The sequence below is a fragment of the Sminthopsis crassicaudata genome, chromosome 1 (genome assembly GCF_048593235.1).
Source record: "Sminthopsis crassicaudata isolate SCR6 chromosome 1, ASM4859323v1, whole genome shotgun sequence".
Classification (NCBI taxonomy): Eukaryota; Metazoa; Chordata; class Mammalia; order Dasyuromorphia; family Dasyuridae; genus Sminthopsis; species Sminthopsis crassicaudata.
The window spans coordinates 524,617,219-524,644,215 of NC_133617.1; the positions used below are offsets into that span (position 1 = coordinate 524,617,219).

General features: G+C 36.8%; 1 protein-coding gene across 3 annotated transcripts in view; it reads right to left on the minus strand.

Annotated features, from left to right (window-relative positions):
* Positions 1 to 3,902: 3,902 nt before the first annotated feature.
* Positions 3,903 to 26,997, minus strand: part of LOC141550772 (integrin alpha-X-like) — a 33,335-nt gene continuing 10,240 nt past the window's right edge. The window contains exons 6-30 of one of the 3 annotated variants that reach the window (XM_074281736.1): positions 24,295 to 24,425; positions 23,656 to 23,801; positions 23,006 to 23,159; positions 22,554 to 22,704; positions 21,957 to 22,030; positions 21,658 to 21,787; positions 21,356 to 21,498; positions 21,034 to 21,174; positions 18,296 to 18,505; positions 18,026 to 18,156; positions 17,751 to 17,908; positions 17,444 to 17,598; positions 17,046 to 17,177; positions 16,876 to 16,949; positions 16,500 to 16,641; positions 13,608 to 13,730; positions 13,432 to 13,511; positions 13,037 to 13,120; positions 7,130 to 7,208; positions 6,551 to 6,658; positions 6,339 to 6,422; positions 6,019 to 6,132; positions 4,854 to 4,955; positions 4,363 to 4,473; positions 3,903 to 4,251 (exon numbers count right to left, since the gene is read on the minus strand). In XM_074281736.1, coding sequence (XP_074137837.1) covers positions 4,156 to 4,251; positions 4,363 to 4,473; positions 4,854 to 4,955; positions 6,019 to 6,132; positions 6,339 to 6,422; positions 6,551 to 6,658; positions 7,130 to 7,208; positions 13,037 to 13,120; positions 13,432 to 13,511; positions 13,608 to 13,730; positions 16,500 to 16,641; positions 16,876 to 16,949; positions 17,046 to 17,177; positions 17,444 to 17,598; positions 17,751 to 17,908; positions 18,026 to 18,156; positions 18,296 to 18,505; positions 21,034 to 21,174; positions 21,356 to 21,498; positions 21,658 to 21,787; positions 21,957 to 22,030; positions 22,554 to 22,704; positions 23,006 to 23,159; positions 23,656 to 23,801; positions 24,295 to 24,425 — 3,053 coding nt within the window. In that variant the 3' untranslated portion in view covers positions 3,903 to 4,155. Of the gene's footprint in view, positions 4,252 to 4,362; positions 4,474 to 4,853; positions 4,956 to 6,018; positions 6,133 to 6,338; positions 6,423 to 6,550; positions 6,659 to 7,127; positions 8,670 to 8,766; positions 8,887 to 13,036; positions 13,121 to 13,431; positions 13,512 to 13,607; positions 13,731 to 16,499; positions 16,642 to 16,875; positions 16,950 to 17,045; positions 17,178 to 17,443; positions 17,599 to 17,750; positions 17,909 to 18,025; positions 18,157 to 18,295; positions 18,506 to 21,033; positions 21,175 to 21,355; positions 21,499 to 21,657; positions 21,788 to 21,956; positions 22,031 to 22,553; positions 22,705 to 23,005; positions 23,160 to 23,655; positions 23,802 to 24,294; positions 24,426 to 26,997 lie in introns of those variants that run through there. The other 2 variants (XR_012484681.1, XM_074281737.1) reach the window with 2 other exon arrangements.

Sequence of the window (26,997 nt, forward strand, 5' to 3'; positions counted from 1 at the left end):
TTGGGATTATACTACTGGAATATAATCTCAGTAGAAACACTGCTGGGTTAAAGGGTATGCACAATTTGATAACTTTTTGAGTACAGTTCCAAACTGCTCTCCAGAATGGTTGGATCTGTTCACAGTTCCACCAACAATGTGTCAGTGTCCCAGTTTTCCCACCTCCCCTCCAACACTTGTCATTATCTTTTCCTGTCATTTTAGCTAATCTGTCAGGTGTGTAGTGGTATCTCAGCTTCATCTTAATTTGTATTTCTCTAATCAATAGTGATTTGGAGCACCTTTCCATGTGACTACAAGTAGCTTCAATTTCTTCATCTGAAAATTGTCTGTTCATATCCTTTGGCCATTTATCAATTTGAGAATGGCTTGAACATTAAATTTGCGTCAATCTCTATATATTTTAGAAATGAAGCCTTTATCAGATCCCTTGGATGTAAAAATATTTTCCCAGTTTATTGCTTCTCTCTAATCTTGTGTGCATTAGTTTTGTTTGTACAAAACCTTTTTAACTTAATAAAATAAAAATTATTTATTTTGTGATCAATAATGATCTTTAGTTCTTTAGTTCCTTCCTCCTCCACAAATCTGAGAGATAAACTATCCTATGTTCTTCTAATTTTTAAAATAATACCATTCTTTATGTTTATATCATGAGCTTATTTTGACTTTGACTATTTTGTTCTGTGAATCTAAGCTATTCCACTGATCAATTTCTCTTATTTCTTATCCAGAACCAAATGGTTTTGATGACCACTGCTTTATAATATAGTTTTAGATCTTTTTACAGGTAGGCCGCTTTCATTTGCTTTTTTCTTCATTAACTCCTTTGAAATTCTTGACCTTTTGTTCTTCCAGATGAATTTTGTTGTTATTTTTTCTAGGTCAATAAAATAATTTTTTGGGAGTTTGATTGGTATAGCACTAAATAAATAGATTAGTTTAGGGAGTATTGTCATCTTTATTATATTCGCTAGATCTATCTAAGAGCATTTGATATTTTTCCAATTGTTTAGATCTGACTTTATTTGTGTGTAAAGTGTTTTGTAGTTTTGCTCATATAGTTCCTGACTTTTCCTTGGCAGATAGATTCCCAAATATTTTATACTATTGACAGTTATTTTAAGTGGAATTTCTCTTTGTATTTCTTGCTGTTGGATTTGGTTAGTGATATATAAAAATGCTTATTTATGTGGATTTATTTTGTATCCTGCAACTTTGCTAAAGTTGTGGATTATCTCTAATAGTTTTTTAGTTGATTCTCTAGGGTTCTCTAAGTATGCCATCATATCATCTGCAAAAGAATGATAATTTGATCTCCTCATTACCTACTCAGCTGTTCTTATCTTTTAAGGACTTATTTATTGGAGAATTTCTCTTGATCATATCACATATATGCCAGTTTTCTATATCTACTATGTAACAGATTTTTATCAGTAATACTATTTTATAGTAATACTATTTTTTATTGTGGTATGGTCCCAATACCCATTTTAAAAAAATTGGTAAATGCTACCAAAACAAGAAAATAAAATAACTTCAAATGTCTCTTCCCAGCCAAATTTACATATGCCAATATAGTTTCAATCAGTCACTAGTCATACATCTTGACAAAATGTTTTAAAGAGTGTTTGAACTTTTATTAAAAAAAAAAAGTCCCAAATTTGCTTAATTTTTCTGTGAAAACAAGTGACTGTTAGTAGTATACTACTTGGCAGATTTTTTTTTTTTCAGTATTTGTGTGTGTGTGTGTGTGTGTGTGTGTGTGTGTGTGTGTGTGTGTATTTTAACCAAGCAGTTAGCTAATTTTTCATGATTTTCATCTTTGCAATTTCTGTAATTTTCCCTCCAATTTTTCATCCACCTCATTTGATTTTTTTTTGGTGGGGAAGGGGAGAGCTCTTCCAGGAATTCATTTTGTGCCTGACACCAATTCATATTTTTAAAAAATTTTATTTATAATTTTTTTTGACATTATATATGCATGAGTAATTTTTTTGATAACATTATCCCTTGTATTCATTTTTCCAAATTATCCCCTCCCTCCCTCCACTCCCTCCCTCTGATGACAGGCAATCCCATATATTTTACATGTGTTACAATATAACCTAGATACAATATATGTGTGTAAATACCATTTTCTTGTTGCACATTAATTATTAGCTTCCGAAGGTATAAGTAACCTGGGTAGATAGACAGTAGTGCTAACAATTTACATTCCCCTCCCAGTGTTCCTTCTCTGGGTGTAGTCGTTTCTGTCCATCCCAATTCATATTTTCTTTGAGGCTTTGGATATAATAGTTTTGACTTTGTTATCTGAGTTTGTGTCTGGATTTTCCCTGTCATCACAGTAACTTTATAGGGTGTTTTTTCCTATTTGTTCATTTTTCCATTCTATTTTTTGATTTTTAACTTTATATTAAAGTTCTGCTCCTGGGGTAGAGGGGGCCCTGTCCCAAACTTCAATTTTTTTTGTGTGTGTAACTGTTTTCATACCTAGTTCTAGCAGCTTGTAAACTTTCCATCCTTCCAAGATGATATGAATTAAGAAAAAGCATGTTTACTACTCTCTTGACATATATTCTGGTTTCATGTGTTATCCACATGAAGTGCTAAGTTCTAGGGCAGGGATTCTTAACATTTTGGGGGGAATGGATTCCCTTGGCAATTTATTGAAATCCTATGAATTTCTTCTTGGAATAGTGGGTTTTTTAATTAATAGCTTTTTATTTTCAAAATACATGCAAAAATAGTCTTCAACAGAATAATGTTTTTAAAAACAAAATAAAATACATAGGATTGCAAAAGAATCAAAGTATATTGAAACAGTTATCACAATATCAAGGAAAAGAAAAATTTGTGTAATCTAGGTTAAAAACCATGCCTACTGATACAAAAACCAAAGTAGTTCGCAAGGAACTTTTATTCTAATGGGGACACAATATATTCAGAGTAGTTCAATCAAGAACTTGAGTTCCATGGTTGTGGATGGATCGGGATCCAAGAAGTAATAAAGTCATTCCTCCCACATGGGGGTGAAATGTTTCATTGGAGTTTTGAATTCAGAAAGTCTAGAACAGGCTCATTCACAAAGGGCAGGAAAAATTTTTTTTAAAGCAGACTGGCATGGTAGCTCTGAAATCAAATTAAATTGGGTTCAAATCCAACCTTATATTCTTATACCTGTGAAAGGACAAATCATTTAATTTTTCTCTGCCTCAAGTTTCTTCTTCATATGTAAAATGAGAGAATTGGATACAATAGCCTCCAATATTTCTTCCAGTTCTGAATCTATGAGCCTATCATCTGATAATCTTTAAGAATTGGACCTCTCTAATGATCTCTACCCACCTTAGAAAGGAATGTGTTGGAGGATCATCAGGAAAAAGAGAACAAGTAAAGGATTGATTTCTTTTTACTCTCTTTTCCTTAGGCTATTGGCTTGATCTGGTAGCATTAAATGAAAGGCTATTCTCAGTGCTGTACTTCCCTGGAGGGGGTGGGTTGAGAGAGAGGTCTATGTATGGGAAATCACCATTGAAGCTGACAGCTCAACACAGTGCCTTCACTTTTATTCCTTCCTCTCTTACTATGAGTGGATGGTGTGAAAAACAACTGTTACTTGTCCTCACCTTAAGGCTGATAAGAACGACCCTTCTAATCTCAGAATAGACAGCCCCTTTGGGGGTGCTAGCTTGTGTCCTATGCCTGACAATTCTCAATCCTGAAAAGATCAACCCACTCAGGCACAGCCTGACAATTCTCAATCCTGAAAAGATCAACCCACTCAGGCACAGTGTCACTCTAATTTATAAGAGAGAAGACTCCATTTTCACATAACAGTCATGGTTCCCAAAGCCTACCAGTACCCCAAGTGAAATTGCAAGACTAAAGAATAGGTGGATTGACTCATAGGCAAGAGATTTTATTAAAATATGCCAAAATTATAATGTTTCCCAGAAAGTATGACAGGTTTTGTTCACTCTGTGGTTGTTATCATAAAGGATTCTGTTTCATTCCTAGTCCGATGTAGTAGAGTTTGTAGAAACAGCCTCAAAAAGGAGTCTTATCTCAAGCCTGCCTTTGTCCCAAGGAAAGGGAGGATTAAGATTCTACCCCTCTGAGAACAGGTCCTAGGAGAATGGAATGGCTACGTCAGGGGCCAAGGACCTGGGACTCTTCGTTTTTCAGAGCAAGCCCTTCACCTGAATTTTCCATCATGTTCTTATACTGACGTTTGAAGAAACCAAGCTGGGGAAGGAACAGAGAAGGAAGCAAAATCATGATGGACAAGACAAGAGAGAATAAAGGGAAGTTAGAAACATGGGAGGAGGATGGTGGGTTAGGGAGGAGAAGTCTCACCTTATACAATCCAGTCGTAATGAGTGCCAGTAGCAGGAGTCCTCCAAAACTGCTGCCCAAGATGAGGGGGATGGGATTATGGATCTCATACTGTTCCACCACTGTCTCTATCTGATTTGGAGGAGTCCCAATCGATCAGTCAATCATTCACCATTTATTAAGTGCACATTATGTGACTATATTGGAGAATCTTTTCCATTTAAAAAGGTTGGATTTTGCTGACAAACTTCATTATCATCTGAGCTAATAATAATAGCTAAAATGCTAAATTTGAACTCAGGTGCTTCAGACTCTAGATCCAGTGCACCACCTGAGCCTCTAACTATTTTTGTGTCCTATACAAAAGCACCTGGAGACCCATGAAGAAATCCACTTTTCTATTGTAGGCTCCCAACCTTAAGTAAAACAGCAACAATAAACAACCCTAAATACAAACTTATGTTATACCAAGAAAGAGATTTGCTGGCCTTGTTGGCATTATGGTCAATTACCTGGGTTCTCAAAAAGGCCTCTTGTCCTGGAAGCTGGGAATACTTCAATTCACTAAAAATGATTTCAGCTGAATTCATGAAGGACAGCTTCTTCTGCAGAGTCTACCAAAGAAAAAAAGGAAGGCTAAAATAGCTGGTTCTGGGGAAGTCATAAAGCAGGGGAAATGTCTATTTTGGGGTGGGGAATAGCAATATCTGAGTATAAGGACCATGTGGCTGATTTGGATATAGGACTCTTTTGGGAGGAAGCTGAGGAATATTGGAGCTAGGTAGGGTAAGGATAATTAATCTCTTTTTTATGTTTATCATTGACTCCTTTGTCAATCTGATAAAACTATGGCTCTCTTCTTAGAATAATCTTTTTAAATACATAAAATAAGATCACAAAGGAAATCAATTATATTGAAATATAGTTATCAAAATATTTAAAAATCTAGTAAAGTACAAGGTTTTGCAAAGGTTAATATGCAAGAACTATTCATACATATGTTTTGAAAATTAGAAAGCTTTAATTAAAAAAAGAAAAAAGCATTTCATATATATGTATATACATATGTGTAAATATATATATATGCATACACACATATCTTTGTATAGATATAGGCTTGAATTGTTGAATTATTATGTGACTCCACTCCTTTTCTCTCAACCATATTCTCTTCTAATAGGCTTATCTATTATTTATACTTGGAAATTTCTACTTTTTAAGGTAGGAAAAGTAAGGAGTGGGTAAAGATGTTTTATTGACCAAAAATAATTCCCTGGCATAGGGACAAAGGATGGGATACAAACTAAGTTTTAAAGAAATTATAGATTCAATTCATAGAAATATATATTAATGTCTATTGAAGAGTTAGTGGGTCTAAGCCATTCAAGCCATTCTTGTTATAGACCTTGCACAATGCTGATTACAGTGAAATAAAATGTCATCCAAATGGAAAAAAAAATCTAATAAAGTACAAGTTTATTGATCCAAGCTTAAGAATCCTTGATATAGTCAGAGGCACTGAGTTCCAATATCTCCTCTAATACTTACTCCCTATGTGACCTCTCAAGGTCACAGTAATCTCATCTATAAACTAAGGGCAATGGCCTCAAATGTCTTTTGTGATTTCTCCCAGTTCTAAAGTCAAGTTCCTTCATCCCCATTCCCATCCCCACATACCTGGCTGATCCAGCCAAAGCAGAAATTGCCTTTAATGATGAAGTCGAGCTCTTCTTGGATGTTGATGGTGGGGATATCACAGCCAATTTTCAAGCAGACAGCAATGGAGCAATTCTGGGGAAGGGGAAAAACGAGGGTCTGAAGGAGCTGGAGTTAGGGTTTAGTGCTCAAAATAACCTTGACCTCTGTTTTGTTTGAGGTGAGAGAGTAGAGTTAGATATGAGTCAGAGGTATCTCTGAGGTAAATTAACTACCCAACATAAGACTGAACCTCTGTGTACTCTTAACAAATTGGGGCTAATTTTAAAGTCCATTCTCACCAGCACTGCGCTCTTCTGCATGTGGGTCAGGAAGTCAGAGTGAAGGGGTTGTTTTCTTTCTGTGGAACACTGAATTGATGAATCCTAGGGAGAGAAAAAATCAGAGACAAGGTCTTTAGTATGAAATAGGAGAATTGGAGAAACAGGGAAGCTAAGGTCTCATTCAAAGAAAAGCCGTGGAAGGGTAACTCCTGCATCTGATCCACAAGTACCTGAGGATGAATGATGTCTGTCAGATTCCACACAGGCTCGTGGTTCAATTCCGTGGGGACCCAGAAGTCTATGTGAATAGGTAAAGCCCTCTGCCCCAGGTTATTTACCTGCAGAGAAGATAGAAAACAATGTTTTGAATACTGCCTTCTCCTCGGTTTCCCCCAACTTACACTAGATCCTATTTACATTCCCACCCACCCCCCATACATTTTGTGCCTAAGTACGCTCACTGAAACTGAGCCTGGGACAATTTCAGTGTGGAGAGGGCAGTGTGGATTGTAGTGATATATATGACAGTCCTACCACTGAAATATTTAGTATGAAAGATGGTAGGAAGCCCACATTCCAGAGAATACTCATCATAAAAGGTTGAGACATAAGGGTGAGGGATGCTACCCTGGCAGTGGGAGCTGGGGGTAGTGTTTCTCTGTGCCTCTGGAGGACTGAGAGGCAGGAAAGGATCCCCACTCCATATCTGTGCCATGGGACAAAGCCCCATTTTTTTCCATTCTAGTTTTGGCTCTGCTAGTCCTAAACCCTTCCCAGATTCCCAGGAATTTTGGCCCCTCCTCTCTCACTCGGTATTTGTGCTCTGTCATGTTAATTTGCTTCTTTTCTGCACCTGAGAAGTTGAGATACTTGGTGGAGTCTTCAATGCTGGCAGAAAAAGAAAAGATGTTAATGTCAACATCATGGAGAGTCCCTAAATAAGAATCAGGTTTGAGATTAGTTAAGCAATGTATACACAGAATTTCCAGACTTAACAGGGACCTTAGAGATCACCTAGACTAATTTCCACAGAAGAGATTACCCAAAGTCCAATAGAACTTCTCCAAAGTCACACAATTGTGATAGTGGGGCTAAGGGTGCTTGTTGTGAATTGGGATGAAGGGACAAGGAGAGCCGATGGGAAGAGTAGCTGTTTGGGAAAGTGAATACTATTGTGGCTTTGGAGTTTTGAATGGTTTAAATGCTTTAATCACTTGCAAACCAGGGAAACCACTGCCTGAGAAAGTGGACAAAACTATGCAAAGTAGGTACAAAAATATCAGCTGTACTAGGCATAGGGCAGCTAGATGGTGCAATGGATAGAACACTGAGATAAGTCAGGACGAGCTGAGTTCAACTCCAGCCTCAGATTCTTACTAATTGGGTGATCCTGAGCAAGCTACTTACTTTTTATTTACCTCAGTTCCTTATCTGTAAAATGAGAACATACTGGATAAAGAAATGGCAAACCACCCCAGTATCTTGGCCAAGAAAACCCTATGGACCATGTCCACAGGCTCATGTAGAGTCAGACATGACTGACAACAGGATGACAATATGTTAGGTTTAGCAGAGACTTGTATTCTAATCCAGATGGTCACAAACTTGTTATGTGGTCTTGGCCAAGTTAATTTCCTCTTGTTTCCTACTCTATAAAAAGGAGTCGACCATACTTTCTTTAATGTAACTTCCAATTCATAAGTTCTAGGGTTCTCTTGAATCCCAGACAAATGTTCATAAGCACATATGTGAACACACGTGCACGCACACATAAATACACGGGCACACAACCATACATGTGCATGTACATACATATCCATATACACATATATATTTAATAATGATTTGCAATCATTATTGCAATCCCTACTTTATAGTTTAGGAAATTGAAACAGGCAAATGAAATGACTTGCTGACGTTTATAAACTAGTAAATGTCTGTAAATAAGTAAGGCTGGATTTGGACAAAGGTCTTCCTGATTCCAAATCTGGCATTTTTACTTCATATGCATTGTCTTATTTAAAACTCCCAAGATGCCTGGGAGATGGATATTATCCTCAGAAAGATTAAGGGGCATATTTAGAGTTTCTCAGCTGTTAAGTGTCAAAAGCTGGAATTTGAACTCATGTTTTCTTGACTCTTAAGCCCAACAATCTGTGTCCTGTGCCATAAAAGGCCTCTTAGCTAGGAAAAAAATCCAAGTTTAGAACAATATATGATACTTCCTCTTCTGATTTAAAAATCTTTTTCTTTGGAAAATTCTAAATATCTTGATCTTCATGGCCTGGGTTTGGGCATTGCCCCATTGTTCTGATGCTAGAAAGGACATTGATGATGACGTGTGTGTCTCTGGGGAGAGAGGAGAAAGAAGGGAATTATGACTTCTCTTCTGCCCAGTAAGGTTCACAGTAACAGATTAACTTTGAAATTATTTCTAGCATCAAACCTCTCTTCTAGGAACATTAGATATGGAATCAGGTGTCTTGGATTCTAATTCTGACTTCACTGCTTACTGCCCGTGTGATCTTGCAAATCACTTAACACAGATGGACCTCAGTTTCCTCATCTGTAAAATGAGCAAGTTGGAATAGATGATTTCATTTTTACACTAAATTTTTCTTTCACTTTTCTCAATTACATGTAAATATAATATTTAAACATTTTAAACATGTTTTAAAAATTTGTCTGTATTAAAAAAAAAGTGTTTCATAGTCTTTCTCCCTTCCTAGAAAAGGCAAGTAATTTGATATAAATTATATATGTTTAGTCTTGCAAAAATATTTCCATATTAGCTATGTTGCAAAAGAAAATGGAAACCAAAAAAATCTCCCCAAGATTAATAACCAAAGTTAAAAAAAAAAAAAGTATACTGCATTTTCTTCCCTGGAGATGGATAGCATTTTTAATCATAATTCTTTCAGGAAACTAGATGATTTCTAAGGTCTCTTTTAGATTCTTAATAAGTAGTCACTCTCCCACGATGTTGCTCAATCCACGTAGTTAATCGCCCTTCCTGGAGCTGCTCACACCTCTGCTGCCCAGGGCTTAATTCTAGCAGTTCCTTTCCTTCCGCTATAATAAACTCAAACCATTGGCCACATCCTCCTTTGTGTTCCCCTCTCACTTCAAACAAATAAGCCTTTAGAAAAGGTCAGCCATTCTTAACTGTTAGATTTCCCCTTCAGAGATCCCTCGTGAACACAGATAGGTTGAATATTGAATACTATATATTTCAGTATACAACATGTAGTAGGTACTTAATAAATGTTTCCTAAATGAATGAAGTTTTCATGTACTTCGGTTTCACTTGCTCACAGTAGTGAGGGATTCAGAGACAAACACGAAATAGTCCCTGTCCTCAAGGACACAATGCAAATATTCAAGAACTATTTCTTGGCTTTATTTTGATTTGTTATTGTCATTGCTTTACAACTTATCATGGCCCCCTACTGCCTACCATCTCTTTTAAACTATTGTGACTTTCAATGTTATCTAATTCAAACTTTGGACCTGGAGTCAGGAAGACCTAAGTGCTGGGCAAAGCACTTAATCTCTATCTCAGTTTCCTCATCTGTAATATGGGGGTGATAAAAGCACCTACCACCCATGGTAGTTGTAAGGTTCGGATAATATTTTTAAAGCACCAGATACTATTATAAATGTTAGCTATTATTATTTGCCAATCTCATCCCTTAACTTTTTTTTTAATATTATATATATATATATATGTGCAAGATATATGCATGGGTAAATTTTCAGCATTGACAAATCTTTTGTTCCAATTTTTCTCCTCCTTTCCCTCCCCAGATGGCAGGTAGATCAATACATGTTAAATATGTTAAAGTATATGTTAAATACAATATATGTATACATGTCCATACAGTTATTTTGCTGCACAAGAAGAATCGGACTTTGAAATAGCACACAATTAACCTGTGAAGGAAATTAAAAATGCAAGCAGACAAAAACAGAGGGATTGGACTCATTTCCCAGAGTTTTTTCACTGGGTATAGCTGGTTCTATTCATTATTGAACAAATGGAACTGATTTGGTTCATCTCATTGTTGAAGAGGGCCACATCCATCAGAATTGATCATCATATAGTATTGTTGTTGAAGTGTATAATGATCTCCTGGTCCTGCTCATTTCACTCATCATCAGTTCATGTAAGTCTCTCCAGGCCTTTCTGAAATCCTCCTGCTGGTCATTTCTTACAGAACAATAATATTCCATAATATTCATACACCATAACTTATCCAGCCATTCTCCAATTGATGGGCATCCACTCTGTTTCCAGTTTTTGGCCACCACAAAGAAGGCTGCCACAAACTTCTTGCACATACAGGTCCCTTTCACTTTTTAAAGATCTCTTTGGGATATAAGCCCAGTAGTAACACTGCTGGATCAAAGGGTATACATAGTTTGATAGCTTTTTGAGCATAGTTCCAAATTGCTCTCCAGAATGGCTGGATGTATTCACAATTCCACCAATAATGTATCAGTGTCCCAGTTTTTCCATATCTCCTCAAACATTTGGCATTATCTTAGCCAATCTGATAGGTGTGTAGTGGTATCTCAGAGTTGTCTTAATTTGCATTTCTCTGATTAATAATGACTTGGAGCACTTTTTCATATGACTAGAAATAGTTTCAATTTCTTCATCTGAGAATTGTCTGTTCATATCCTTTGACCATTTATCAATTGGAGAATGGCTTGATTTCTTATAAATTAGAGTCAATTCTCTATTTTTGGAAATGAGGCTTTTGTCAGAATCTTTGACTGTAAAAATGTTTTCCCATTTTATTGTTTTCCTTCTAATCTTGTCTGCATTAGTTTTTGTTTGTACAAAAGCTTTTCAATTTGGTATAATCAAAATTTTCTATTTTGTGATCAATAATGATCTCTAGTTCTTCTTTGGTCACAAATTCCTTCCTCCTCCATAGGTCTGAGATGAAAACTATCCTATGTTCTTCTAATTTATTTATAATCTCATTCTTTATGCCTAGATCATGAACCTATTTTGACCTTATCCTGATGTATGGTGTTAAGTGTGGATCAGTACCTAGTTTCTGCCATACTATTTTCTAATTTTCTCAGCAGTTTTTGTCAAACAGTGAGTGCTTATCCCAAAAGTTGGGGTCTTTGGGTTTGTCAAACACTAGATTATTAAGGTTATTGATTATTTTGTCCTTTGAACCTAATCTATTCTGCTGATCAATTAGTCTATTTCTTAGCCAATACCAAATGATTTTGGTAACTGCTGCTTTATAATAGTTTTACATCAGGTACAGCTAGGCACCTTCATTTGATTTTTTTTTCATTAGTTCCCTGAAAATCTTGACCTTTTGTTCTTCCAAATGAATTTTTTGTTATTTTTTCTAGGTCATTAAAATAGTTTTTTGGGAGTCTGATTGATATTGCACTAAATAAATAGATTAGTTTAGGTAGTATTGTTATCTTTATTATATTTGCTTCACCTATCCAGGAGCACTTAACATTTTTCCAATTGGTTAGATCTGACTTAATTTGTGTGAAAAGTGTTTTGTAGTTTTGCTCATATAGTTCCCGACTTTCCCTTGGCAGATAAATTCTCAAATACTTTATATTATTGGCAGTTACTTTAAATGGAATTTCTCTTTGTAACTCTATAACTGTTGGATTTTGTTAGTAATATATAAAAGTGCTGATGACTTATGTGGGTTTGTTTTGTATCCTGCAACCCCTTAACTTTTATTACTCTTAAAACTTCTCATTCAGAGCTCATCAATTCTAACTCAACTGGTCTTTTCATTGACCCCTGAAAAAACTGTGCTGTCTTTCTCTTTCATGTGTCCACCATTCAAGTCCCCATTCAAATCACACTTTTCTACAAAAAACACTCTGAAGTCACACAAGATATAGAGTGATTTGTTCCTTCTCAGAACTCTTAAAGAATGGGAATTAAGGAATTGACACTTGATTATCTTCTGTTTTTTTCTGTTTCTTAGTTTTAAGTTTTATTGCAACCACAAATTTTTAAATGATGAAAGTAGGGGTAGGGATTATATCTTTTCCTTCTGTTATTAATCTGTATAGAAATGAGCTAAACCAGTTTTAGAGTCATCATGGAAAGAGCCCTGAATTTGGAACCACCAGAGCTATGTTTGGGTCCTGACTATATTACTTATTTGTGTGACTTTGAACCTATCACTCTTTTTCTGAAGCTCAATGTCCAAATGGGAGTAATGACACATGCTACTTCTCTCATATGGCTGTTGTGAGAATTCAGTGAGATGATGTATTTTGTATAAATTTAGGTCTAAATAAATATCTTTTAGGAAAGTGCTTCACATAAAAGGAAATCTATAAATGTTATTTCTGGCACTCAGTTATTCTGTCACGATTAGCATGATATCCTAATTGTTTTAAGTTATGTATGACTCTGACTCCATTTTGGGATTTTCTTGGCAGAGGTTTACCATTTCCTTCCCAGCTCATTTTGCAGATGAGAAACTGAGGCATTGTCCAGGGTCACACAACTAGTAAACTTCTGAGATCAAATTTGAATGAGGAAGATGATATTTCTTGACTGTAGACCCAGAGCACTATCTACAATGCCACATATTCTAATATGAAGGGCAATAATAAAATCACATTAACATAAAAGTGCAGCTCCTAGAGGAGTTATGAAGGAGGTCCTTAGGGATGACTGAGTCTTAAAGAATAGAGAGTGGTACCTGTTGATCACTATGTAGGTGGCATATTTTACTGGTAGTTTCAGTTGGAAGATGTTTTTATCGGTCATTGGTGTGTTGTTCTCACTGGAAAAAAGAGGAAGGTGATCACTTAGGAAGTAACCCAAGAGAAGAAGGCTTTCATGCTAATCTCATGTCAAGAAGTATTTATCAAATGCCTACAATGTGTCAGACACTATGTTGCGTTATGGGGATATAAAGAAAGGCAAAAACAATTCTTGACTTCAGGGAATTGATAATCTAATGGGAGAATAGATATAAAAATAAAGGCTTCTTATTATATTAAGTATTAAATATCTCTCTGCACACAGAATATAGCAGGGCTTACTAAATGTTTCCTGAATGAATGAACTAGTTTTTATGGGCTTTGGTCTTACCTGCTCACAGTGGCTTTGATGATCACCTGGTCTCCAAAGTTGGCTGTAGGGGACACATCAAATGTCACTATGAAAGTTACCTGATGGAAGAGAATGAAACAGAAAGTAGAAAGTCAAAGGATGAATGAAATAGGGAAGAATAATCAGAGGAAAAGCTGGCAGGTGAAGTTACTGACCGTAGTACTCATTCGGAAGATCGGGTAGTTGATGCTACAGCTACTGCTTCTTAAATTCTCCATCTCCGACATGGCTGCTGTTTCACAAACTAAACGTGGGGAATGCAGCTGATGCATTGAGTTCTAGAGGAAAGGGATGTATTAAAAAAAAACCTAACATCAATTGAGAACAATGCAAAGATATAAAGAGGATCTATGAGGACATCTGCTATTAAAGAAACATACAATCTTAAAAGATGCTATTTAGGATTTGTGTATTTGTAAGACCAATCTTCTCTCATTAATAGAAATGAATTGTTATTGCTTGCCAGAAAATGTGTACATGTGTATAGCATGTGCATATATAGACAAATCGAGACCTTTTCTTCCTTAAGATTAGAATTCTAGTGAAGTCTTTATCCCTTTCCCCCATCCCTATCTAGATAAACGATCATATATAGAGTTTGAAAGTAAAGTTCTCACTATAAAAACAGGAATTCTTAGCTGAGGTATATGGATTCCCAAAAAGAACATAGTATTACGGGATAGATTTCAGGGAATCCATGAACTTACAAAAGAAAAAAAAATTACATTTTGATTTTTACTAATTGAGATTTAGTGCATTTTCCAATTATTGCAAAATATTATTCTTGAGAAAGGGTCCAGATAACCACCAGATTGTCAAAAGGATCCATGAAACAAAAAATGAGAGCAGTGACTTTGGAGTAAGCTCCAAGGCCATTCCTCTTGATTTTGGTAAACTGAGTTAGAGAAAACAAAAATTTAAAAAGTTTACTTTGGATGCTTTGACAGTCATTCCCTTCCTTGAGCAATTTTATTATTTTGCCTTAAATCCCTAAGCTTTTAAGAAAATTTCTCTGTTTCCCAAATTATGACAATGTTCATTGATCTTTTCTGAAAATATGTGCTTCATTCTGTTTTGTCAGCTCTCTATCAAGAGGTAGGGAGAATAATTTATTATCAATTGCAGTTGTTTCTGTTTTGGCTAGAAACCTCAAGGGTCTTCCTTTTTAGATTGATTCTTTTATAAAGGCAAAGTAGGATATTTTTTTTTTGCCTCAGTTCTTATATACTGAATGAGCATTGTCTCAGACCTGGGAAAGGCCTTGTTTAAAAAGGTCAATGTAATCCTTGCAATAGGGGTCACTGTCAAGTCATTTTGACTTATATCTTGCCATGGACTTCAATGACTGGAGGAGAGACTGAGGTTGATGACTGCACTGAAATCCAATTCATTTGCAAGTCAAGACATCCTCTTGATAATGTCAAAGGTCCTCTTCGGTTAGGAAGGACAAACAACATCTTTAGTAGTGCTCTAGTTTTTATAGACAATAAATTAAAAATCCTAATGAGAGACAGGAAGAATGATTCCTCCAGTCCCACACTCAGCATTCATTTCAGCCAGTCACTATTTTAGAATCCCTTTAAAAATTCCCCACAAACAAACCTTAGCATCTCTATTGAGTGTCAGAAATTAGGCTCTTTTTATACAAAAAATCTTGCTGGGGATGAAGGAGGGCATTGAGTTACAACTCTCTCTCTTCAGCTATCTTTGAAGTTGCTATAGTTGTCTCTCTCATCCCAGCAATCTGAGACAGGATATGAGCTATCCATAGAGTCATTTCTGGTGTTGCAATCTTGCTGGAACCCCTAGGAATTACTATCTACTCTTCTTAAAAAGATAAAAAAGACAGAAGTAAACGTAGGTTAAGATTTACACTGTCACACTCATAAGAAATTAGATCAACAAAAGAATGTTCATCATAAGGGGAATGACAAGTTATATGTATGTAAGTATATAATATGATTGTAATGGAATATTATTGTTCAATAAGAAATGACAAATAGTATGGCTGCAGAAAAATCTGGAAAGACTTATATGAATTGATGTGTAGTGAAGTGAATAAAACTAGGAGAACATTGTACAAAGTAATACCAATATTGTTTGATGAGGACCTGTGAATGACTTGGCTGTTCTCAGCAATACAGTGATCTAAGACGATCCCCAAAGATGATGAAATATACTATCTACCTCCAGAGAAAGAACTAGTGCTGACTGAATACAGACTAAGACTTACTATTTTTAATTTATTTCTTTCATTTTTTCTTTTATTTGAGTTTTTTGTACAAAAATGACTAAATGGAAATATTTTACATAATTTCTAATTTTCTTATTGGGAAAAAAATAAAGTTAAATACTCTTTTACTTTCTCTACTGACCAAGTTGAGACCATAAGCCTCATCAGTCTCAGCTATCTAGTAAAGACCCTATTCAAAACATCTTTAACTTGTCTTTATCTAGCCTAAAACTTTTGACTACCAAGAATTCTCTTTGAGACTCCTTTAGATTCTATGTCGATTTTATGTATGTGTTGTGCTTCCTTTTCTCCAGAGTGGTAAGTTATCATAAATCACTCACTGAAGGGACAATTTTCACCAAAGGTAGGCAGTAATGTGAAAAAGGAGATCTGATTCAGTGTCCTCTTCAGTTATTCTCTACAACTCCCCCCCCCCCCAATAGTGTATGAGGAAACAGTATGATGTACATGAGGCACTAGACTTGGAGTTAGGAAAATCCAGGTTCAAACTCTATCCCAGTCACTTACTAGTTATGTGATCCTGGGCAAGCCTCTTTTGTGCCCTAGTTTTGTATCAATAAAATCAAGGAGTTGGACTTGATAAATTCAAAGTTCCCTTCTGGCTCAATATGATTCTAGGAACCCTGACATTTCTTTTTGAGAGAAGGGGAGAGAAAACAATACAATAAATTGATATTTGATTACCTCAAAATCACTAACCTGCAATCAGATATTTTCAACATGAAATCTGTTAAACAAGGTCTTCCCCATTCTGCATTTGTGCAGCTGAAACTATACTAAGGAGGTGGTTTACCTGGATCACTGACACTCGACGATAGGACAATCCTGGGGGATATGTGAAGGTGACCATAGTTCTGTAAGAGTCCTCACCCTGGTTCCTCACTGTCACTTCAATATCCAGTTCAAGATAGTATCCTACCAATAAGGTCTGCAGCCTGAAAGGGGAAGGGAAAGAAGATGGAAAATTTCCATTTGAACTGTGACTGGGTTTGGCCATAGAAGTGTGGGAGGCTACTGGGATATATAACTGAGTCACATGGGTTTTAGCAAAGAGCCAGGTTGTCAGAGAATACTAAAGATTAAAGTACAAAGTTAGAAGATAAATGTCCTGGATTCTGTAAAAGAGCTTAGGGATCAGAGAGAGAGAGGATTAAAGTAAAATATCTTACCCGGAGACACCCAAAGTGATACTGAGATCATCTTTACAGATATGATCATCACCACAATTCTTTTCAAAAGGGAGCTGTGAAAAAGAAAGTTATTTTAGAGCTTCTTTCTTTCTACTTCCTGAAATCCCACCTCCCTCTCAATTTCAAAGTATACAGAAACTGGAACCCACAGCTGCTGTGAAGATTTTCTGAGAGTCCTTAGCAAGAACAGGTCGGAGGTTCCCAGAAGAAGGGATGGGCTGTCCCACTAGACTGAAGTTGAGGCGCAGAATGATGGGAGTCACTGAATCCTCCACACATTCCTGTGGGAATCAATCAATGAATGAATTGAACAAAAAACTTTTACTGGGCTCCTACTATGTGCAAGAGACTGTGCTTGGCACTGAGAATGCAAATTATAAAGAGAATCCTCCAGTTTTCCCTCCATTCTATCCATATTATCTTCTCAGAATACAAGTTTACCATCAGCTCATTCTCTTCTTGCTCAAACCTTTTTTCTGCTTTTCATGATTGCCTTTACAAGCATTATCCCCTTCTCATAAACCCATACAATCATCCCCAAACTCACTGGCAAAAGCAGCTTCGCAGTCTCACAGTGATTTCCCAGTCCCAGGATTTTAACTCGATTTAGTATCCGGGATTTTTTCTCATCAAAGATGGCACGAGGGCTCAGGCGTCCAGGATCCAGTGTTAGGTCATAACTCACAGAACTTTGGATGTCAGCTGGAGGTGAAACAAAAGAATAGAGAGCTTCTCAATCCATTTTAGAGGTGGGCTGGAGATTCTTGGGCAGATGTATACCTTCAGGAATGGGATGATGGACTCTACAGGAGACTAAAGGGAGGATGGTTGGGTCTAATAGTAAGTGTACTCACTTAACCTGTCTCGAATACTTTTGGAGATAGTAAGGCATATCCTAGAGCTCCCTGCTTCCTTGTTGGTGACTTCCTGTGCTTGGCACTCAAACACAGACCTTGACAATTCTGCTGGCATAAACTGGATAGACACTTTAACTTTCAGCACTGGCTGTGTCCTGTGGAATGTTAAACAGGGACCAAAAACAAAATACTTATATTCTTAAAGCAAGGTGGGTTGTAAAGGAACAGTATGTTGATTTAAGGATAACAATAGGAAGAAAGATTGTCCTCACCTGAAAAGCAATACCTGTCCTTTGGCTCCCACTGCCACATCCATAAGGCCATCCTGGGTGATGTCTTGACCTCCACTCAGTGACTGACCAAAATATTGGATTGTGGGGGAAACAAGGGAGCCACTGATTCTCTGGGGAGAAATTGAAAGTAGAATCAGAGAAGTAGTGAAGAATAGCGTATGGATTGGGACATAGTAATGGGATAGATTAGACTCAAAGGTAAATCAGCTTGGGAACTTTGTGTTAATTCAGATCATGACAGAAATTTACCTGAGTATAGGAAGGATTGAAGCTGGATTCAGCCATTCCATGAAACAAATAAATGGCTCCATGGTTTTCTTCCTCCCCTGGTGCTCCCACAGCCACATCTATTAGCTTATCTCCATTTATATCCCCTAGCACAGCCAAAGCTGCCCCAAAACGGCCCAAGGGGTGTCCTTGCTGCCCGTGAAGAATGCTATTACACTGCCACTTGGTTTTCTGAAAAAATTAAAGTTGTGATATGTTTGAAAATCTAAGCAAACTTTTAATTTTGTACCTGAATTTCATTCTACAAAATAATAGGATCACAGAACCAGAAGGAACAATAGGATCCTCTGATATGGATCTAAGAATTCTGCCATCTAAGAATTCTGCCTTCAAAATACCCAACAAGTTTTCATACAGCTTTTGCTTGGAGAGCAATAGTAAGGGGTACCCACCCCACTACAGATCCAGAGGCTTCCCGTTCCATGTGGCAACCTCCCAGAATCTTCTTTTTTTCTTACTTATACCTTGTGAAATTAAGCAGAACAAAGTCTAACCCCCTTTCCACATACTTGTAATAGCTACCACATTGTCCCTCTCATCCCCTTCACTCTCTTCTCCATTTGTTCAACTCACCCTCCTATAGTATGATTATGAGCCCTTTTACCATTCTGATTACTGGATTTCTCCAGTTTATCAGTGCCCTTTCTAAAATATTGAATAAAATCCTCTAGATACTAACTGGCGTATAATATAATAAGAATATAATTTTCATTATTTTGGACACTATTTCAGTCTCAGATCATGTTAGTTTTATTTATTTTATTTTTTGGTGATTTATTATACTGATATTAAGTTTGCAATCCACTAAAACTTTCAGACTTTCTTCATTTTGTTCTTTTGAAGTTGATTGTGAGTATATGTATGTATGTGTGTGTACCAAGTATAAGATTTTATTTATGACTATTAAGTTCCATTGTATTAATTTTGTCTTGATGTTTTAGCATGTGGAAGTCTTTTGAGATCTCATTTCTGCCATCCAATTTGTGTCAGTTCATCATTCAGTCCAATGTTCCAACCTGTCTAAAAGTTTTTGTGTATTAACTTTGTTGTCTAGAGTTATTAATTATCCCTGCTATCTTTGTGTCATCTGTCACTCTGGTAAGCATTACATCTATTACATACACTCTATGCTAATACAGTTAGGGTGTTAGCCATCTCTCCTAGCTATGGATCATCTGTCATTTTTTTTTTAACTTTATGCAATTAGCTGGCACAGTAGATAGAGAGCAAAGCCTGAAATCAGGAAGGTTTGAGTTCAAATCCATCCTCAGACACTAACTATGTAATCTTGGACTGGTCACAACTTCTGACTATCTCAGTTTACTAATATATAAAATGGAGATAATAACAGTATCTATCTCCCAAAGTTGTCATGAAGATAAAATGAGGAATTTGTAAAGTGATTAGCACAGAGTCTGGCACATAGTAGGCACTCTATAAATGCTAACTATTATTTTTAAATCACAGATAAAAATAATAAATGGTATAAAGCTATAGACATATTCTTGAAGTACTCAGAGAGCTCATTTCAGGTTGCTACTACCCCATTAATCATTACTCTGGTTCAAGCACTTTAACCAGTTTCAATTTAGTGAATTGAAATATCCTACATCTTTTCATTATTTTCCACAAGAATGGTATGAGACACTTTGTTGGATACTTTGCTGAAGTTAAAGTAAATATTATTCACTTGATCCAACAGTCTACTAGCACTGTTCATAGAAGACAGTAAGGGTTAATTTGTGAAGAAATAATGTGAGGTCAGGGGCAGCTAGGTGGCATAATGGATAGAACACCAGCCCTGAGGTCAGGAAGACCCAAGTTCAAAATCTGGCTTTAGATATTTACACTTCCTGGTGTGACCCTGGGCAAGTCACTTAACTCCTAATGCCTCAGCAAAAAAATAAAAAAATAAAAATAATGTGAGGTCTTGGGGATCAGCACTTTTTTTTTGAAAGTTTCTTTTCATTCCTTTATTAATATATTCTGGTATTTTGACAGGGATTGAAGTGAAATATACTGGTTTGTATAATTTGCAAACTTTCCTCCCCCCTTCTTTCTAAAATAGGGATGTTTGTCCTTTTTCAGTCTGTGGAGCCATTTACATTTTCTACCATTTTTCAAAGAACATTATAGTAAGGTCATCCAATAAGAGGGGGAGGAAAGAAAAATAGAAAGCTAACAAACAGACATAGCAAAATAGAAAAGAAAGTATTTACTAATTGCATATGAATTTTGAAAATTAGAAAGCCAATAAATAAACACTCAAAGTAAGCACGAAAGAAGATATTAAAAATTAGAGGAGAAATAAACTGGAAAACAAAAAAACTTCCATTGAAATGACAAATAAAACTAAAAGCTGGTTCTTTGTATACACACATACACATATGTACATAGACATACATTATATACATATATATATATATATATATGTATACACACATACACACAAACATATATACCTAAGTGTGTGTGTGTGTGTAGAGAGAGAGACAGACAGAAAGAGAGAGAGCTCTCTATAGTTACCCTGGGCTCATTCTCAGATTTAGTCCTTCTGACACTAATCTTAGAATCCCCTCCCTTATTTTAAAATCTAAATGGGCTGATGAGTTTTTTCCATGAATTCACTTGTCCTTTTAGAGATCTCTTTGGACAACTTTCCCAACTATATTTCCATTCCCACCTATAAAACTCCTTACCTGCCAAGATAATGAACAGACAGACACCTGGCCTCCATAGCTCTGTTCATAGTAATAAGGAGCTCCAATGAGGATCAGGTCAGTGTTGCTATCTCCATTAAGATCCACAGGGCAGAGTGTTGCCCCAAAATAGGAGCCAATCTGAGAAGATAGAGGCTGAAATCACATTCTTCTCCTACCAGAGGAAAGAGCAAGTATAATCCCTGTGTCTTCCAAGTATAAGAATCTTCTTTAGAGCCCCTCTCAATACCCAGGACTCTGTTTCTTTTCCCCCACAGAACTGCCCTTTCTTCTTTATAATCTCAGCTTCTTAGTTTTTCACCTTTGTGCCTTTGACTTCAGCCTTCTGCACCCAGGTTCTTTGAAGATTCACAAAGATCACAACCTTCCCAATGTGCTGGTAACGAGGGGCTCCCAGAACAAGACTTTGAACTCCATTCCAAATGAATGCCTCAGTGGAATAACCTGAAAAGACAAAGGTCCCAATGGATCTTGTCTTTACCTTACTTCTCTCACCTTCTGACCTCTCCCAAATCAATCTCTTCCCAGACATGAGATTTTCCACCCTGCCCTTCATACCCATACCCTTTTCTCCCTGCTCTTTCCCAGCCTTTCCGTACTTACCCAGGTAAGCATCATTCATGTCCTTATCTGTACTGGATATCTTAATGAAGATGGCATTTCCAGTTAGGGAGTACATGAAGGCACCGCCTGACCAGTCAAAGGTCCCCACAGCTCCAAGGACAGGCCCTTCCTGGGAGAAAACATTTTAGAATTAGGGATATTTGGAGAATGGAGCATCCTAAACAGAAGAGCCTGTCATTTATTCAACAATTTTCTTCTGGGCCTTGTCTTCCCTTCCTCTTTTCCTTTTTCTCTCCCCTCTCCCCTATGTCATCTGTCCTAGTGAAAGATCTACTCACGGATATAAGTGCAGCACTGAAGCCCTCCTGTGACATTTCATACTGGAAGGCAATACTGTCCCTAGATTTGGTACCTGTGAACAGTAAAGATAAGTTTTTGTTTGAAAGGAGTTTGGATAGTCAAGAGAAAAAGGCATAAGCTTTGAATGTGGTCACAGTGCAATAGCTTAGACAGGGAATGCAGTGTATATATATATACATGTATATATATAAAATGTACATATATATATAAAATGTAAATATATATATATATGCATATATAAAATGTAAATATATATATATTCTAGGCACTTTATAAATCTCTCATCTGCTCCTTACAACAATCCTGGGAAACAGGTGATATATGATCTCCATTTTGTAATTGAGGAAATCAAAACAAACAGAGGTTAAGTTATTTGTCCAGAGTTACACAGCTAGTAAATATCTAAGGCTGAATTTGAGTTCAGATCTTCCTGACATCAGAACTATCACTCTATCCACTGTGTCACATAGTTGCCTAGGGAGAAAACCTGTACTGGAGCAAAATTTCTACATCATGGGAGATTGATTTGGAGAGTGAAACATTTTAAGGGCTCAAGGACTGAGGCTGTAACTTACCCTCAATGGCAAAGATCTTCTCTTTCAGCTGTTTTTGGATATTCTTGAGTGCTCCAAAGTTTTCAACCCAGAATACATGATCCTTGGAAGGCTCTGATGCTATGTCTTCTAGTTCTTGGTTGGAGGATGTACTGTCAAAGGCTTTTCCCACCTTCAACCACAAAAAGAGAGTTAAGCTAAAGAGAAAAAATATCCTTACCCCAGGAAGTTCTAGGGGGGAAAGAGAATCATTGTTTTCTAAGTAAACTTCCTAAGTTTATATGTTCTTGAGAGCAAGAGGGTTGGTGAGAAATGAAGAGAATTTTATGCTTGACAAAGGACATTCCCATTGGAGGACATGCAGAAAGAAAAAAGCTGCCTCCTTTTTGGAAAAAAAAAAGCCTTGAAAAGAGAAGCTACTTAGGACTGGATAGTAAAGATATTGGGAAGAAAACTTTGAGGGACCTCTGTACCCCAATTGCATATCGGATTATTCCTGCTTTCTCTGCCTCAGGAATGACATCTCTGTATTCCAGGGGGTCTTCATATTTTTCCCCATCTGTGATGACAATGAGGATCTTAGTGACATCTTCTCGTGCTCCATTTGCTTTGTGAAAGAGTTCTTTTCTGCCCAGGGAAGAAAAAGGGTCAAGATCATGGAGTTCATTCTCACTGAGACCAACCTGAGAAAAGGAAGCTCATTAAGTTCAAAAAACATAGGTGGCCCTAGAAAAAGAAAGAACAAGATTGTAGCTGTTCCAAGGAGAGAAGAGATAGAGTCTAAGTATATATAGTTCGGTTCTGAAACATAGTCAAGAATAAGAGGAAAGGGCCAACACTAGTCTCTTTGTATATCTGAGGCAGAATCATTCAGCTCCTCCTAAACTAAATGAAGGAGATCTGACCCTGAGTAGGATACAGTTCTACACTATAGTTCAGGAAGTGAATTAGAAATACTCTTAGGAAAGTGGGCTTTTCAGTCTCTTCTCCCTTCCTTTTCAGAATAACTCCTTCCTATCAATACAAGGTCATCTCTCACTCCAATTGTTCCCATTGACACTCTCAGCAGAGAGCCAGGCACATGGGCTAGAACAGTTAGGCTAGGATAGAGAAGGATACTTACACTACTTTTCTGATGCCTGAGGCAGTTTTTGTCACTCCAGACAGTTGAGAAATATTATCCACCAGTTTTCCAGGATCACGACTCCTCTTGAATTTGTCAAAGGTGAAATGAGTCCAGAATGTGGAGGAAAACTGCATCAGGGAAAACTGTGGGAGAAAAGCTCCTGAGATCACTCTCTGTTTGAAATTGCCTTAAGGAAGCAGGGTAGTAATGGTGGTTTGTGTGTGTGTGTGTGTGTGTGTGTGTGTGTGTGTGTGTGTGTGTGTGAATTATCAGCATGCACATGGTAATTAAATCCATGGGAACTGCTGAGATCACTAGCAGAGTAGTATAAAAAGAGAAAATGAACAAATCCAGGACAGAACCTAGTGGTTCACCTCTGGTGAGAGTGTTTGAATTGTATGAGAAGCCAGAAAAGGAGACTGAGAAGTAAAGGAGAGTGGAGGAGAACCCCAAGACCAGATTTGGGGAGTGTGTATATATAGATACATTGAGTCAGCAGCAGTTTCTTACATGATGTCAACAACTAATAACTTTTTATTTTTCTTCCTACATGTCTTAATACCTGCCTATCGTGGTTTGTGTCTCTGGATTTCCCTCCACATAGCCAAACCCATACAATCTGTCCCAGGTGTTTACTTGTGTTTTAGGTTTTTCAAACTGCCTCATCACAGCTTTCACAAAGCTTTTCATTTTCTCGAAGTCGGAGTTAGAAATGCTGCCAGAACCATCAATCAGGAAAGCAATATCAGACTCTTGTTTGGGGCACTCTGGAAGAGAGGAAAAAAGGGTAAGAAAGTATTAAATGAGATAACATTTTATATTCTTTAAAGTGATGAATAAATTGTCATATTATTATCATGTTCATTTCATGGGGCTACTCCCTTCCTGACTAGGCAATAAAGTGAATGCAGTGCTAGGTCTGTAATCAGGAAGATCTGAATTCAGATCCAGCCTTAGAGACTTATTAGGTGTGTGACTTTGGGCAAGTCTATTTGCCTCAGTTTCCTCAATGGTAAAATGGAGATCCTGGAAAAGCATCTTTATTCAGTATCTTTGCAAAAAAAAAAAAATCCATAAAAAATGGGATCATTAAGAGTAGAACAGGGGCAGCTGGGTGGCACAGTGGATAGAGCACCAGCCTTGAATTCAGGAGGACCCGAGTTCAAATGTGGTCTCAGACACTTAACACTTCCTAGCTGTGTGACCCTGGGCAAATCACTTAACCCCAGCCTCAAAAAAAAAAAAAAAAAAAAAAAAAAAAAAAAAAAAGAGTAGAACACACTAATCAATTTAACAACAGCAACATTCATTTCCCTTCATTTACACTAGCACTGGAAAACATTCTCCAAGTCTTTCCAATTTACTATTAGAAAAAAAAAATAGGATTGTAGCTAGAAGAGGTCGTCCGCCTTTATATTTAACATATAAAGCAAAAGTCCCAAAGAAAATAATTTATTTATGATCTCATAGGTAGTATCAGAACTGTGATTTGAATGTAGGTCCTCTAACATCAAATCTAGTTGACTTTTCCATTTTAGTTCCATCATTTCTCTCAGATCTTCCCTTCTCCCTAACATGAAGTATTTATTCTCTAAACACCCAGAATATGACCCTAACTTTCCCTTTTAATTCTAGGGCCTTTTTCACTAGCCAGGAACTTGGATTCTTTGCTCCTTGTCTCTTCTCAAAGCAGGGGCCCTTCAACCTTTTCCAAAGAATAAATGAAGTCTTCTCATAAAATCGGAAAGGGTCCCTTCTCTTTCTTCAAAGTCCCACAACTTGTCAAACACGTACTAGGTAGGTTCCTCAAGGATCATTCCCTGAGGGTGCCAAGGTCCTCCTTGGCATTGGAAGGGATGACATCTTAGTGGAAAATATTCTTTTTTTATTTTATAATTGTAAAAATTTTTTGACAGTATATATGCATGAGTAATTTTTTTATAACATTATCCCTTGTATTCATTTTTCCAAATTATCCCCTCCCTCCCTCTACTCCTTCCCCTAGATGACAAGCAATCCCATACATTTTATATGTGTTACAGTATAACCTAGATACAATATATGTGTGTAAATACCATTTTCTTTTTGCGCGTTAAGAATTGGATTCCTGGGTAGAAAGACAGTAGTGCTAATAGTTTACACTCAATTCCCAGTGTTTCTTCTCTGGGTGTAGTTGTTTCTGTCCATCATTGATCAACTGGAAGTGAGTTGGATCTTCTTTATGTTGAAGATAAGTGGAAAATATTCTAAATCATGAAATGTACATTCTCTGAATTCTGGATGGGGCTCAACATAGTGGTGATGGGAACCAAAGCTTGTCAGGTACTCTGTATTGATTGATTCTCCCAAATTTGATTAGATATCTTGGTCTGGCTACCTATATATATTTTGATAGTTGAATATTGAACCCCAAAATAGCTTGTTCTTATCAGTTTGTGACTTGTATATTAAGTATGAATATTATATCCTATAGAATGATGGGATGGCTTCCTAAGGTTTCTTAGCCTTAAATCTATGATCTGATATCCATGAAGGATAGATGAAGGTTCACTTCCTAACTCTCCATCTGGATCAGCACATTGCTATTGCAACAGTTTGCTTCTCTCCTTCCCCATCCCTATAGACAGATAAATTCTTCAATCTTACTGAACACCCTACCAAGGAGATTAAATCAGTAAATATTTAAAGAAATTAATTCAGATTATTTATCAGAACATCAAATGCTGAAGCTGAAGCTTAAGTATTTTGGCCATATAATGAAAAAAAATGGAACTTTTTAGATGATAATGGAAAAGAATGAAGGCAAAAGGAAAAGGGGGTGGCAGAGCATGAAATAGATAAAAGGTGTCAGGGAAACAAGGAACATGAACTTGGACAGACTTAGAGAGATAGTGGAGGATATATGGGTTTGGTTTGCTGTAGTCCATGGGATCTCGGGGTCAAACATGCCATAACAATAACAACACCATACCTATCAGATGCTTCCCAGCTAATTCAAATTACTGAAGAATCTGGTGAAATTTACTGGAGCCCTAGGGAAGTAGCTTCTACTCTCCTAGTATTGTCTCTCTATCTTATAGAGTCCTATTCATCCAGAACTATGATCTTCATATAATCTATGTTAAAGACAAATTGATCTTGTTTTAGTCTTAGTTTAAATACAAACCTTCCAGTTCTGTCCCCTCTCTGTGTTCCAGGCAGGTAGTGTGGCTGACTTGAGACATGTTATCATCATGTTCATTTCATTGGGGCTACCCCCTTCCTAGCTAGTAGGCAGCAAAGTCTGGAGTGAGGAAAGCCTAAGTTCAAATCCAGCCTTAGAGAATTACTAGCTGTGTG